The 12,467-nt window shown below is 36.9% G+C and overlaps 1 protein-coding gene across 1 annotated transcript in view; it reads left to right on the plus strand.

The window, feature by feature from the left end:
* Positions 1-10,097, plus strand: part of LOC103598565 (ELKS/Rab6-interacting/CAST family member 1-like) — a gene marked incomplete at its 3' end in the record, with an annotated part of 256,924 nt that extends 246,827 nt beyond the window's left edge. The window contains exons 10-11 of the mRNA XM_008582571.1: positions 9,546-9,690; positions 10,035-10,097. Of these exons, the coding sequence (XP_008580793.1) occupies positions 9,546-9,690; positions 10,035-10,097 (208 nt within the window). The remainder of the gene's footprint in view (positions 1-9,545; positions 9,691-10,034) is intronic.
* Positions 10,098-12,467: the final 2,370 nt, after the last annotated feature.

Below are 12,467 nucleotides of genomic sequence, written 5' to 3' on the forward strand. Positions count from 1 at the left end.
AGTCTTTCTGTTCTTTTGATGTAAGTGTTTATTGCAATAAATTTGCCTTTCAGTACTGCTTTTGCATTATCCCACAGGTTTTGGTATGATATATCTTTATTTTCATTAGTTTCAAGAAATTTTTGATTTCCTGTTTAATTTCTTCTTGGTCCCATAGGTCTATTATTTATTTTCCATGTGTTTGTATAGCTTCCAGCAATTTGCTTATTGTTTATCTCCAGTTTTAATCCCTTGTGGTCTGAAAAGATTGTTGGAATGATTTCAGTTTTTTTAATTTGCTGAGACTAGATTTGTGAGCTAATATGTGGTCTATCCTAGAGAATGTTCCATGTGCTGATGAGAAGAAAATATATTCTTTAGTCGTTGGTTGAAATGTTTTGTATATATCTGCCAGGTCCAGTTGGTCTAATGTGTAGTTTAAATCCTGTGTCTCTTTGTTGATTTGTTGCCTAGAAGATCTGTCCCATACTGAGAAAGGGGTGTTCATGTCACCCACTATTAACATATTAGGGCCTATTTCTTTCTTTAGGTTTAAGAGTGTTTGCTTTGTATATATCTGGGTGCTCCAGTATTGGGTGCATATATATTTATGATTGTTATATCTTCTAGCTGGATAGATCCTTTTATCATTATATAGTGGCCTTCTTTGTCTCTTCTTATGTTTTTTGGTTTAAAGTCTATTTTATCCTATATAAGAATAGCTACTACTGCTCGTTTTTGGTTTCCATTTGCATAGTATATCTTTTTCATCCCTTCACTTTTAGTCTATGTGTGTCTCTATATGTGAGATGGGTCTCTTGAAGACAGCATACTTGTGTCTGGCTTTTTAATCCAATCATTCAATCTGTGCCTTTTGAATGGAGAGTTTAATCCATTCACATTTAGGGTGACTATTGACAGGTATTGTTTAATTCCTGTCATTTAATAGCTTTTTCTTCAGATGTTTTAAATATCTTTTGATCCTTACTTCTCCTTTTATTTCTCTTCTTCAATGTTAGTTGGATATTTGAAGTAGCATGATTTAGCTTCTTGCTCTTTCTCACTGACATTTTTGTTTTAACAGCTGGTTTTGCTCTTTCTTTTGTATCCGTGACAGTGACATTCATTGTTCAGATTCCAGATGCAAGACTCCCCTGAGAATTTCTTGCAGGGCTGGTTGTGTGGTGGTGAACTCCCACAATTTTTGTTTGTCTGGGAAGTACACTATTTCTTCCTCATTTCTGAAGGAGAGCCTTATTGGGTAAAGAATTTTTGGTTGACAATTTTTTTATTTTGGTGTTTTGAATATATCATTCCACTTTCTTCTGGCCTATAGGGTTTCAGTTGAGAAGTCTGCTGTTAGTCTGATGGGGGTTCCCTTATAGGTGACTTCATGCTTTTTTCTTGCTGCTTTTAGAATTCTCTTTGTCTTTGAGCTTTGCAAACTTGACTACAGTGTGTCTTAGAGAGGAACTTTTTGGATTGAATCTGTTTGAGGACCTTTGAGCTTCCTGAATCTGAAGGTCTCCATCTTTCCCTCCCCCTTGGAAATTTTCTGTTATTATTTCCTTCACTAGGTTCTCAGTACCTTTTCCTTTCTCCTCCCCTTCTGGAATACCCACAATTTAGATGTTAGAGCACTTTAGGTTGTCTGCTGTCTCTCTTAGATTTTCCTCATTATTTTTATTTCTTTTTTCCCTTTTTTTTTATCTGCCTGTTATTTCAAAAAGACCATCTTCAAGATCTGAAATTCTTTATTTTGCTTGCTCTAACCTGCTGTTTAAGTTCTCTGTTGTGTTTTTTATTTCAATAAGTGAATCTTACATTTCTAGGAGTTCTGCTACATTTTAAAAAAATGTATTAATCTCTTTGCAAATTTCCTCCTTCATATTCTGGATTTTGTTTGTTTGTTTGTTTCCTTGTGTTCTCTAATTGAGCCTTCTTTTATTTCTTTAAGCTTTCTTAAGATAATTGCTCAGAATTCTTTTTCAGACATTTCAAGGATTTCCTGTTCAATGGGGTCTGGAATTTGAGCATTACTATATTCCTTTGGTAGTGTCATATCTTCTTATTTGTTTGTAGTTCTACTATTTTTTCATTGATGTTTGGTCATCTGGTAGAGGACTTGTTTCTTCTGTTATTCTGGGGTTCGCTGTGAGGATAAAAACTTCCTTCTCTATTTGGAGGCTCTACTGGTGACTCTTCTTATATCACTGTAGTCAAGTAGAGTGGCCCTGGCTGCTACTGTGGTGCTGAACTGTCCTCGTGGTAACAGAAGGTGTGGCAGTATCTATATTACACCACCTTGGCTCCTGTTCTAGCTTTCCATGGCTGTAGACTGAGCCCCCGGTGCTGTGCAGGTCTTAGATCACCTTGGTGCCTGCTGGATTATGTGCGCTTCCTTTCCCCCTGAGGCCTTAGACTGAGCCCAGGGCCGCACAGGTCTTGGCTCACCTCGGTGGCTACTGGGGTATGGGTGCTTCCCTCCGGGCCTTAGACTGGGCCCCTGTGCTGCAAGGGTCTGATCTCGGCTCACCTTGGCAGCTGCTGCTGTGTTCATTCTTTAGGCTGCCATTCCAGATCATTTCTACTCTGATTCAAAGCTACCTTTTCAGCTCCTGTCTACACTGTTTCCTTTTTCTGTAGAAACCTCTCATCCAGTTATGCCCTGTGTCCGTGTCACAATAAGACTGTGCCTTAACACTTGCTGCTTGTCTTATTTCTCTGTCAAAACAGGGCCCATCTCAGTTCCTACATCCTTAGCATAAGGTGGTTTCTGTGTCTCCTGTATCACTTCAGCATCTTCTGCCATACAGTTTATTGGCACTTATCATTTATTGTCTCATCGAGTTAAAAAAAGGCAGACTTACCACTCAAGACAAAATTACTTATATAATATCTCTGCTAATCTCTTTAAATACCAGTCATGGGAGGCTCATTAATTTTTTAGGCTTTTCAATTCCTAACACTTTCCAACAAGTGTTAATATATTAGATGTTTATTTTATAAACTGAAATTTATGTCTTTGTGACTTTCCCTCATTTGGTGTCATTTGTGCCCTCTAGAGAGACAGAGATTCAGTATCCTGTTTCTGCAAAACTACCTTAAAATGTTTGATAACAATGATCATGCTATGTTAGTAAATCTTTTTGGATTAACCTGCCCTTTTATAACCCCACCCTGTCATTTTCTTTTGAATACCCTTTACTTTTTCACTGACTTAAATTATGGCATCTAGCATTGAACCTAGTGTTCCAGTTGTCAGCTGTCTATCTAGAGAAAAAATGTAACTCTTTCTTTAAATGAAATGTAGATTGGCCAAAAGTAGTGGTCTCTTTCTGTTCTTGGTTTCTTTCACGTTTCAAAATTTGACATTTCTTACTCTCTCTGCCTGCTTGTTCACTTAATCTGCTACTGAAAAAAAATGGCTTAAAAATACCATAAAACACAGCTTCAAAGTAAGTGAAAGCACTGGAACAGCTGGGAAACCCCCACAACAGATAGAAATGAAGTCCCAGAACTGGAGGAGCTGTTGATTCAAGATCTATGTAAGGGGCAACTGTGTGCCAGAATCATTCTTTGCACTTGGGATATACCTTAGTGAAGAAAAGAGACAAAGATCCTGCCTTCATGGATCATTTGTATTTTGACTATTTCTAAGCGAAGGCTTTGGGCAAACAATGAGACTAGCAAATAATATCAGAGTATACACAGTACAACCCTAAATAAAAGAAGACAAAAATTATAAACTGTTTGGGCACATGCAATGCAAAATTAACAATATTTGAAAGCTTCTGGTTTTTAGACCCATGAACTGAGACTCTAGGACGAAGGTATAAAAAATAATTGTTTTTAAAGATAGCATTATTCACAGTAGCTAAAATGTGAGAGCAAACCAATTGCCCATGATGGATGAATGAATAAACAAAATGTATACATACAATGGAATATTATTCAGCCTAGAAACAAGAGATTCTCATACATGCTGCAGCATGGATGAACCTTGATAACATTATGCTAAGTGACATAAGCCAGATACAAAAGGACAAATACGCATGATTCCACTTATGTGAGGTACCTAGAGTAGTCAAACTCATAAAGATGGAAAGTAAATGATGATTGCTGGGACTGGGGGAGAGAGGGAGGAAATGTGGAATGATTGTTTAATGGGTACAGTGTCGGTTTTGCAAGACAGAAAGAGTTCTGGAGATTGTTTGCACAACAGTATAAATGTACTTGACACTACTGAGCAGTTTACATAAAAATGGTTATGATGGTAAACTTTATGTTATATTTTACCACAATTAAAAATTTTAATAAAAATTTTATTGAGGTAAGAAATTGAAAGACCAATAAACTCCTAGGAACATAAAAAAAATGTGAAGAGATAAGACATGAACATATTGTAGTTGGGGAAGCAGACCCTGAACATGTAGAAGAATTGAAGGACATTAACAGAGCAAATGCCTATTAATACAGTGCAAACTGTGCTGAAAGGAGATGCTCAGCAGAGATAAATTAGCAGGCAGGTAAGAGCCAGATTTTGAAGAAGAGAAAACTACAGGCATTACAGGTAGAGAGTGTAACATTAAACCTAAGTGAAAACAGATAGAAACTCAATGACAGAGGGTCCTTGGAAGACAGTGAGGAAATGGGTTGAGAAATTGTAGGTGGTTTTGAATATTAGGCCATGGCATTTGATGTGGTAACAAACCTGATGAAAGTGACCTCAGAAAAGTAGGACAGTGTATAATGATGGGGAATCAGAGAAGAGGCTTTAAGAATAATACAGGCCCAAGACACGAGTGGCAGTGACTATGATAGTGACCATGCAGATGCAATGCAGTGGGTTTATTAAAAACTATTAGAAAGGAAGAACCAGCAAGGTTTGAATACTGGCCATGAGAAGCAAAGAAGAAGTCAAATTATTTAAATGTTGTCATCCCGTGGACCCAGGAATATGGTGGGTCTATTAATATTGTGAAAGAAAAATTTGTTATGGTGGAAAGAAAAGTTAATTTAGTGTTTGCATTTTACATTAAAAGTACTGTATTTCTGGATATCTAAATAAAGGTGACCTAGAAAGGACATAATAACATGTGCAGGGACCAAAGTTTGAGAGATCAGGCATTTCAGTCAGGTTTGCTCACAGAGCCTCACGCACAGACTGGTATTCACAGAGCTGAATTAAGGTCATGTACCTACTATACTCTCAGAAACCTCTGCCAGGGAAGTTGGAGAAAATAGTAATCAGAAGGATTTCTTCAAGAAATGAGATAGAAGAGTAGAAGAGATATCCTGGTAGTTTACTACTCGTTCTGGATAACTAATAGGCTAAATAACAAATAAAGAAGAAAACAGAATCAAAGGTTTATTAATCCCTCAGTAAGAGATCTTGATTTCAGGTTTATCTTAAAATCGGAGTAAATCAAACTGTGTCTACATGTCCATGACATTAAAATGCCTAAAACTACCGATCTCATTCTTGCTTTCATCCAGTCTTTTCTCTTGTGTTTGCAGGCTTATGTAACTTACAGAGCATGTTATGCAATAATTCCATCTGAAATACTCAGTTGGAAGAAGAGAGAATAATAAACCTTGATAACACCCCTTTATTCTTACTCCTTTTTCCGTCTTGCCTTTCTGTGAAACACACTCACATACACAGGACTCATTCTTTGATTGTTCACCACCGTCATTCCAACACTGATGATAATCTCATCACTGGTGAGAGACGGCTGATGCAGTGGTGAACAATGGGTCTCAGAGAGTAAGGAATTGTCTAAAGGATTTTGAGCTCTGTATGCCTTTGATATTTGCCTTCAGTTTCTGAAATTTGCCCAGAAGGGGGAAAGAGACATAGGGGGTGGTCTTACTGTTTCCTGAAGCTCAAATGCCACAGCAGAGTACTTTTCAAGACATCTTGATTCTATTAGAATTTGCAGGTCAAAGGGCAGGTTCAAATGGTCTAGTAGTTGAAAGCACCAGGGATAGAGTGAATAGAGCACTGTAATGACTGAAAGTTGGGTTTCTGCTGCTACCTATTCATTATGATAGTAACATGGCATGTTAGTCATGCAGGAGAGGGTTACTAATCACTTTGAAAGGTTTGGTGTCCACATTCCCCCCCCCCTTTTTTTTTTAAACTGGGGAAAAGTCAGGAATGGAACAAGGAGAGTGATCTGGCAGGAAGACCATTGCAGTTCTTATTTTGCTCTGGGCTTGTAGTGTGCATATATTACCTTTCCCATTTTACGTGCTTGTATTATTCTCTAGGGGCTCATGGGAACTGTAGTCAGAATGTGCTGCACTAAGAAGTCTCCCTTTTCTTTTGCTTTCTTTATTCTGGACCTTGGTGTTATCAGCGCCATGCTCTAACCAACTGAGCAACTGGACAGCCGAGTCTCCCTTTTCTATGGATAGTCTTTATTTAGTTAAGCCTTCAAAGTCAACGACTAATCCCCATTAAGGTTCAATTTCTTTAAAATATCCATATTAGTATTAGAATAGGTGACTTCTAGATCTGAAGCCATTGGTTTTGATTAAAAAGGAATTATGTCTGGTGATTATAACTTTCTTTTTTACAGTTTTCTGTATCTTTCTGTTTTTCTTCAATGAATGTGTTATTACTTATATTAAAAAATATCTTTTTTACAAAGAAGCAATTTTATTGAGTAGGCGCCTCCTGATATAAGATTCTTTTTGCAATTTCCTTTTTTTTCCACTGCTCTGAATTTCACTCCCTCGAAAAGCAGGATGTTCTTAACAAAATTTTTTAGACACTTTAGAGTGTACTGTGTAAAACTTAACCATGTAAGTTCAACTATACCACACGGTCTTTTCTATCACATATATTAGAGAAACAACAGTTTTTCTTATTCCCAAAATGTTATGGCTGTTATTATTAACTAGCTTCCACGTTCTTGTCTATCCTCCAAAATTTTTTCAAGAGGTTGTTCTCCCCCGTAGTATCAATTTCAAATTTACCAAAATTGTAACCAAGGGAACAATTCTATCACTGTCCCTCTCCAAAAATAAAGGACAAACCTAAGAGCTAATATACCCATAAAAGATATTGACATTACCCAGACTTTACATGTACGGTACATAATCAAAATATTTTATTCTCTTGACTACGAATTGCCCTTTTTAGTCACATACACATGTAGAAATTAATATCAAGAGTATACTTTTCAAATGGAAAGAACAAAGGAATGATAATCTGTTATGGAGTTTTTAGAGTATGAAAGCCGTGGGTGAGGGAGAGAAAGTTGGATTCTTTGTAGCTCACAGCACTCGGTATCAGTAAATAGCATCAGTGACATAATAAAATCTCTATCTGAATTGCATGTATAAAATTTTAAAGACTTCAAATTATATATCTCATTAAAAAGACATTATTCCGGTGGCTCAGACTTCATTGCCACATGCTTTAAATTTTTGAAATTTGAAATCTAAACTGTCACTTGTTATATTGCGATTTGGGCATTTGACATTTTACCCCAGAGATTAACTGTACCACACACCAACTGGCCAACCATACTGTTTATGAGAGAGTTTGGAATTCAGTCAAGATGCTTAGACAATGTAAAATAATTTTTACTATTTCATGTTATGATGCTTTCCGTAAGCAGAGAATAGAACTCTAATCCTATCACCTTGGTATTTTGCAGTCAGCAAAGTTGTTGATGACTCAGTCTATAGAGTAATTTATCTTCATTCACCTTCGGCTCTTTGGCTGCTATACGTGAGCGATTATGACTATTGGTGCACAGAAGTGCCGCCACCTTATTGAAAAAGCACACTTCTTGTTCTAGCTCTGTCAGTCTTTTTGAGCTTCCCAAAAAGGAACAGATGACAGCAATCAACAGGAAACTATGCATAGTTAGACCATCTTGAACTCCTTCACCTTAGGCTCATTTCACCACTTAACATATTTTTTTCAAGTGGTCAGCAGATATATTTAGACTGCCGTTATCCCTTTGGTGTTGACTGGAGCCTCACGGTGTAAGCCATATGCCATTTCTTAGAATTACATAGAGTGTGCGGACAGTAGAAAGTGATACTGGGGTCGATGAGAATCTCCTCTCCTTTTCCAGCAACGAAAACTAGTTAAACAAATCTTTTCAGTGATGTAAACTGATCTATATCTCCAATTGTGTTAGTATTGCTTGCTCAGAGTTCAGTATACCTACCCATTCAGAATAAGAATAACTGTTAGAATATTTAAGCAATAGTCTTCCAGTTTGTGGCTAAACTAAAACTCTTCCGTATGATTGCTGTTGAAGCTTAATCTTAACAGAAGACCGAAGCAAGGTTAAACTTGGGCAGTGCATTCTCAGATTCAGCATTTCCTCAGGTCAAAAGCTCAGGCCCTTCCATGTTTCCTGTAAATCAAATCTGTCTTCTTACATAAAAGATGAGCTACTGAGGAATGCATTTCAGACTATGAGACTAATTGTTGACCACTTCATTCTGATTCTTTTGTAAATATCTTATGTCACCCTCCCTACTAAATCCACCTTCTTTTGCTTTTGGACATGAACCATAAAGTAGTTAGCTAAACCTCAAGGAGTCTGTAAAGTATAAATTACTATTTCAAAGTTTGCAGATCATTGCCAGTAAAGCCACAACTACAAACTTATGTACACTGATGAGATAAAAAGAATTATCAATGTTCAGAATGCCCCAGGAACAAAGATGGCTGTGTTTCTAAATCCAACATACTAAAGTTTACAGTTTGTAATCCACTTTATACATGAAAATGTTTTCAGTGTCAGTAACACTTCAGTTTGCCTGGAAGCTACAAAATACACATTTACCAAAAGAATAAGTTAAATGGATGAAGTGTATGGGTGACAGGATTATTCCTACTTAAAAAAAAAAAAAAGTTACTTTGTTTACTTTTCGAGTTTAACTACAACTATATCTAGGAACTCTTTTTTTTTTTAAACTATAAAGTGAAACAATAAGTTGTTATATGGTTTTTTAAAAGGTTAAATATATTTTTTAATTTCATTTTATCGTGGCAAGCACTTAGCTTGAGATCTATCTTCCTAAACTTTCCTGCGTACAATACATACAGTCTCGTTAACTACAGGGACAGTGTTGTGCAGCATATCTCTAGAACTTACTCATCTCGCATAACTGATACTTTATGCCCGTTGGTTAGCAACTCCCCATTTCGCCAGCCCCCAGCCCCTTGGCAAAGAGGGGACAGCTCAAAAAGACTGACACTGTTCTGCTCTCTGATTCTGTGAATTTGATACACCTCATGTAAGTGGACTCATGTAGTATTTATCTTTCAGCGACTGGCTTATTTCACTTAGCATAATGTAGGAACTCTTTATTAAGATGGCAATATGACAACATGATGAAGACAGAAATCCCAGTCAGAAAAACCTGAATGGGCATGGTCCTGGCTGCACCACTTACTCCCAGTGTGAATTTGGGCAAGCTGTATGAACTCTCTAAGCTGAAGTTTCATCACCCATAAAATAGGGGTAATAATAATAATAACTTCAAAGAATTGTTATGAGAGTTTTGGTGTTTTCTTTCTTTTTCAGGCAAGAAGCCCTATTGGCTGCCATTAGTGAAAAAGATGCCAATATAGCTCTTTTGGAGCTTTCATCCTCTAAGAAAAAGACCCAAGAGGAAGTGGCTGCACTAAAGCGTGAGAAGGATCGTCTGGTGCAGCAGCTCAAACAGCAGGTATTACTAAGTGCCAGGGAGTATGCCATAGAGCAGTGCCGGTGCAACCAGCTATCACACTGTCCTCTACACGTCTTTGCCACCTTGTGTGTTAAGATATCATGTTTCATAGAAGATAGCTGATAATTTCATCTAGTTAATTTTCATAATTAGAGGATTTTATCTTTACAAATCTGCAGCTATGTCTAGGACATGCACAGTATTCTTGGTAAGAGGGCTGGTGTAGAAGATGCCACCCTGTCTTCTACAGGAATATTTTTTAACTGTGTACAATGGATGGCAGAAATTAGTGAAATTCTACCCATGTAAAATGAAAAAGACTTAATTTTTTTACATCCGCTCAGATTCCTATTACAGCAGGCACTAAAGATAATTTTATTAAGAGATTTCCAGTTATTCATGGTTGGGTAAGTTCTGAAGGTAAGAGCAAAGTTTTGCCCTTTTCTCTTCTAACCAAACCCCATACAAAATTTAATGCTTAGTGTTCAAGGTAAGGCCTTTCATCTGTGAAAATAAAAGCTAAAAATTTCCCCTTTGATGCTAATTGCAAAACAATGTGAATGTATTTAACAGACAGGACCAGACTCTTAAAAATGGTTAAAAAGGTAAATTTTTATGTATGTTTATTTTACCACAGTAGAAAAATGGAGGGAAATTTCCCTTTTGAAAATAAGGAGAAAGATGAATTTTAAAATCTAGGTGCCCTGCTTTAACTTGAATGCTCTTCACTGACCATTCCCGTACTGTCTGTATGCAGTGTCCACAATCCTGTCCCCAGTGTCATCTCCCATATTCTCAGTCACACTTTTTATACTTTTTCGCTGCCCACATTTGCTCTTCTGCTTCAAGTAATGAAACTGGGAAAGAGCTTTTCAAGTGAAGAAATTTCTTTTCCGTTTTGGGAGATCAATCATCAACTGATAATATTTTGGCATAATATTTATGTACACATTAACAATCAATATTTTCATAACAAAGGTATTTTCTCTGTAGATCAGTATTAAAACTGCTTAAAAATAGACTTTATATTTATTTATGTGGCAGAATTTGCTAAGAAAATACCTCAAGATGTCCCTTTTCTATAGTATAGATACTTGACTAGCAAAAAGTAACTCATTGCTCATTTTCAAGTGAAAGAAAGTTTTTACAGTGTCTGAAATAATTTTGAAAAAGAAGAGGATATCATCCAATGTCTGAATGCATATTAAGTAAAATAGGAAGAATGTGCTTATTAAAGACATCTGTCAAGTAGTTGAAACTGAAATTTGGCATACCAAAGCTGATAATATGAAATAGGAGGGTATTATTAAAGAAATAAGTTCACTGGTTTGTGAGTATATATTTAGCAATATCAGTTCTCTTAGGAAGATAGGCCTGAATATGTAGGCAGGTGATTTAAGTAGTTTATGGTCCTTCACACCATAACAGCAAATGGAATAGAATGTCTGGCAGACCAGAGTACTGTATCTCATTCACTGTGGCTTTTGATTACTTGACTGTCAAGATTACTCATATATTTTCATTAGGTGAAATTTAAGAAAATTAAGCTATGTGCTTATAACCTTAGAAATGAGTAGCTAAAAAATTCTCAGTGTCTCTGTATCTAACTAAATGCCCTGAATATTCTGTAGTGATGTGCCCAATGTAAAGAGAAAAATAATACAGTTCTCAACAGTCCTATCTACAGTCCCTTCCTGTGCCCCTTCCATGTAAAGTTTCACATTCCTGCCATCTCAAAATGTACCTGGGATGCTGTGAGCAAGAAGGAAGGAGTGCTGCCAAAGACATTTTGATTCTTTAATTCCTCCAAGTGTATGTACTAACTTTTGGACAAGAAAGAGGCCTTTTGGAAAGAAGGTATGGCATCAATATTGTTTTAATTTAAAGCTTCTAGTCTTTGAGTTGCTGGAATGTGCCTCAATGTAAAGGCCATTTCCTAACAGGTGAGCAGTCAGCATCAACCAGGCCTCTAGTACATGGAGCTTCCCCTGCTCGATAGTCTCTTGGCATTCACATGTGGTTCCTATCATCAGAAACATGAAGCAATGAGGGATATACAAATTTGGGGTCACCCTCTAATAATGGTCCCAATTGACGTACCTCTCCCTGCCAGGGTCATTTGTCACCTTGACTCATTCATAGCAAAGCAGTACTTGGAGAGTCTGCATCAGAGGAAGGGGCCAGGGCTGACAAAAAATAAAATAAAAACTAAAGATTGTCTAACAAACTCCAGATATGTTGTGGTGGGTACCAACCAGTGCGTTCAGAGTGTAAGTGATGAAGAAGCCACTGCTGTGATTGTCAGGCACCTGCGCACGATTTAATGTGAACTTAGAACCCTGGAAAGCATTAATACAATCTGTTTAGCCACCAGGGCTGTCACAAGATGGACTTTCTCTCAGCATTATTTTCTTCTTTTCACCTCCAAAATTTTACAACCTCCATATTATATTTGCTATTAGTGTACAGTCTGGCTTTGTCCCTGTGTGCACTGTATGGATGTGTCACCGACAGGTCAAACTTTTCAAGACAGGCTAGAATGTTTTTTCTGTTTTTATACGTCAAGAAGTTTTATATGTCACTTTATAAGAGTAAAGGCTTAAATTGATTTGGTTTGGATCTAGACAATCTCATTTATGACTACAGTTTTATAATCCTCTGCAGTAGGATTGTCAGCCAATGTATTCTTTTATTCCAGTATTTTCTAGGAATGAGGGATGAGAAGACACAGTAATTGTCTTAAAGAAGCTCACAGTCTCATGCTTAAAACACTAGTT

The sequence above is a fragment of the Galeopterus variegatus genome, unplaced genomic scaffold (genome assembly GCF_000696425.1).
Source record: "Galeopterus variegatus unplaced genomic scaffold, G_variegatus-3.0.2 Scaffold2670, whole genome shotgun sequence".
Lineage (NCBI taxonomy): Eukaryota > Metazoa > Chordata > Mammalia > Dermoptera > Cynocephalidae > Galeopterus > Galeopterus variegatus.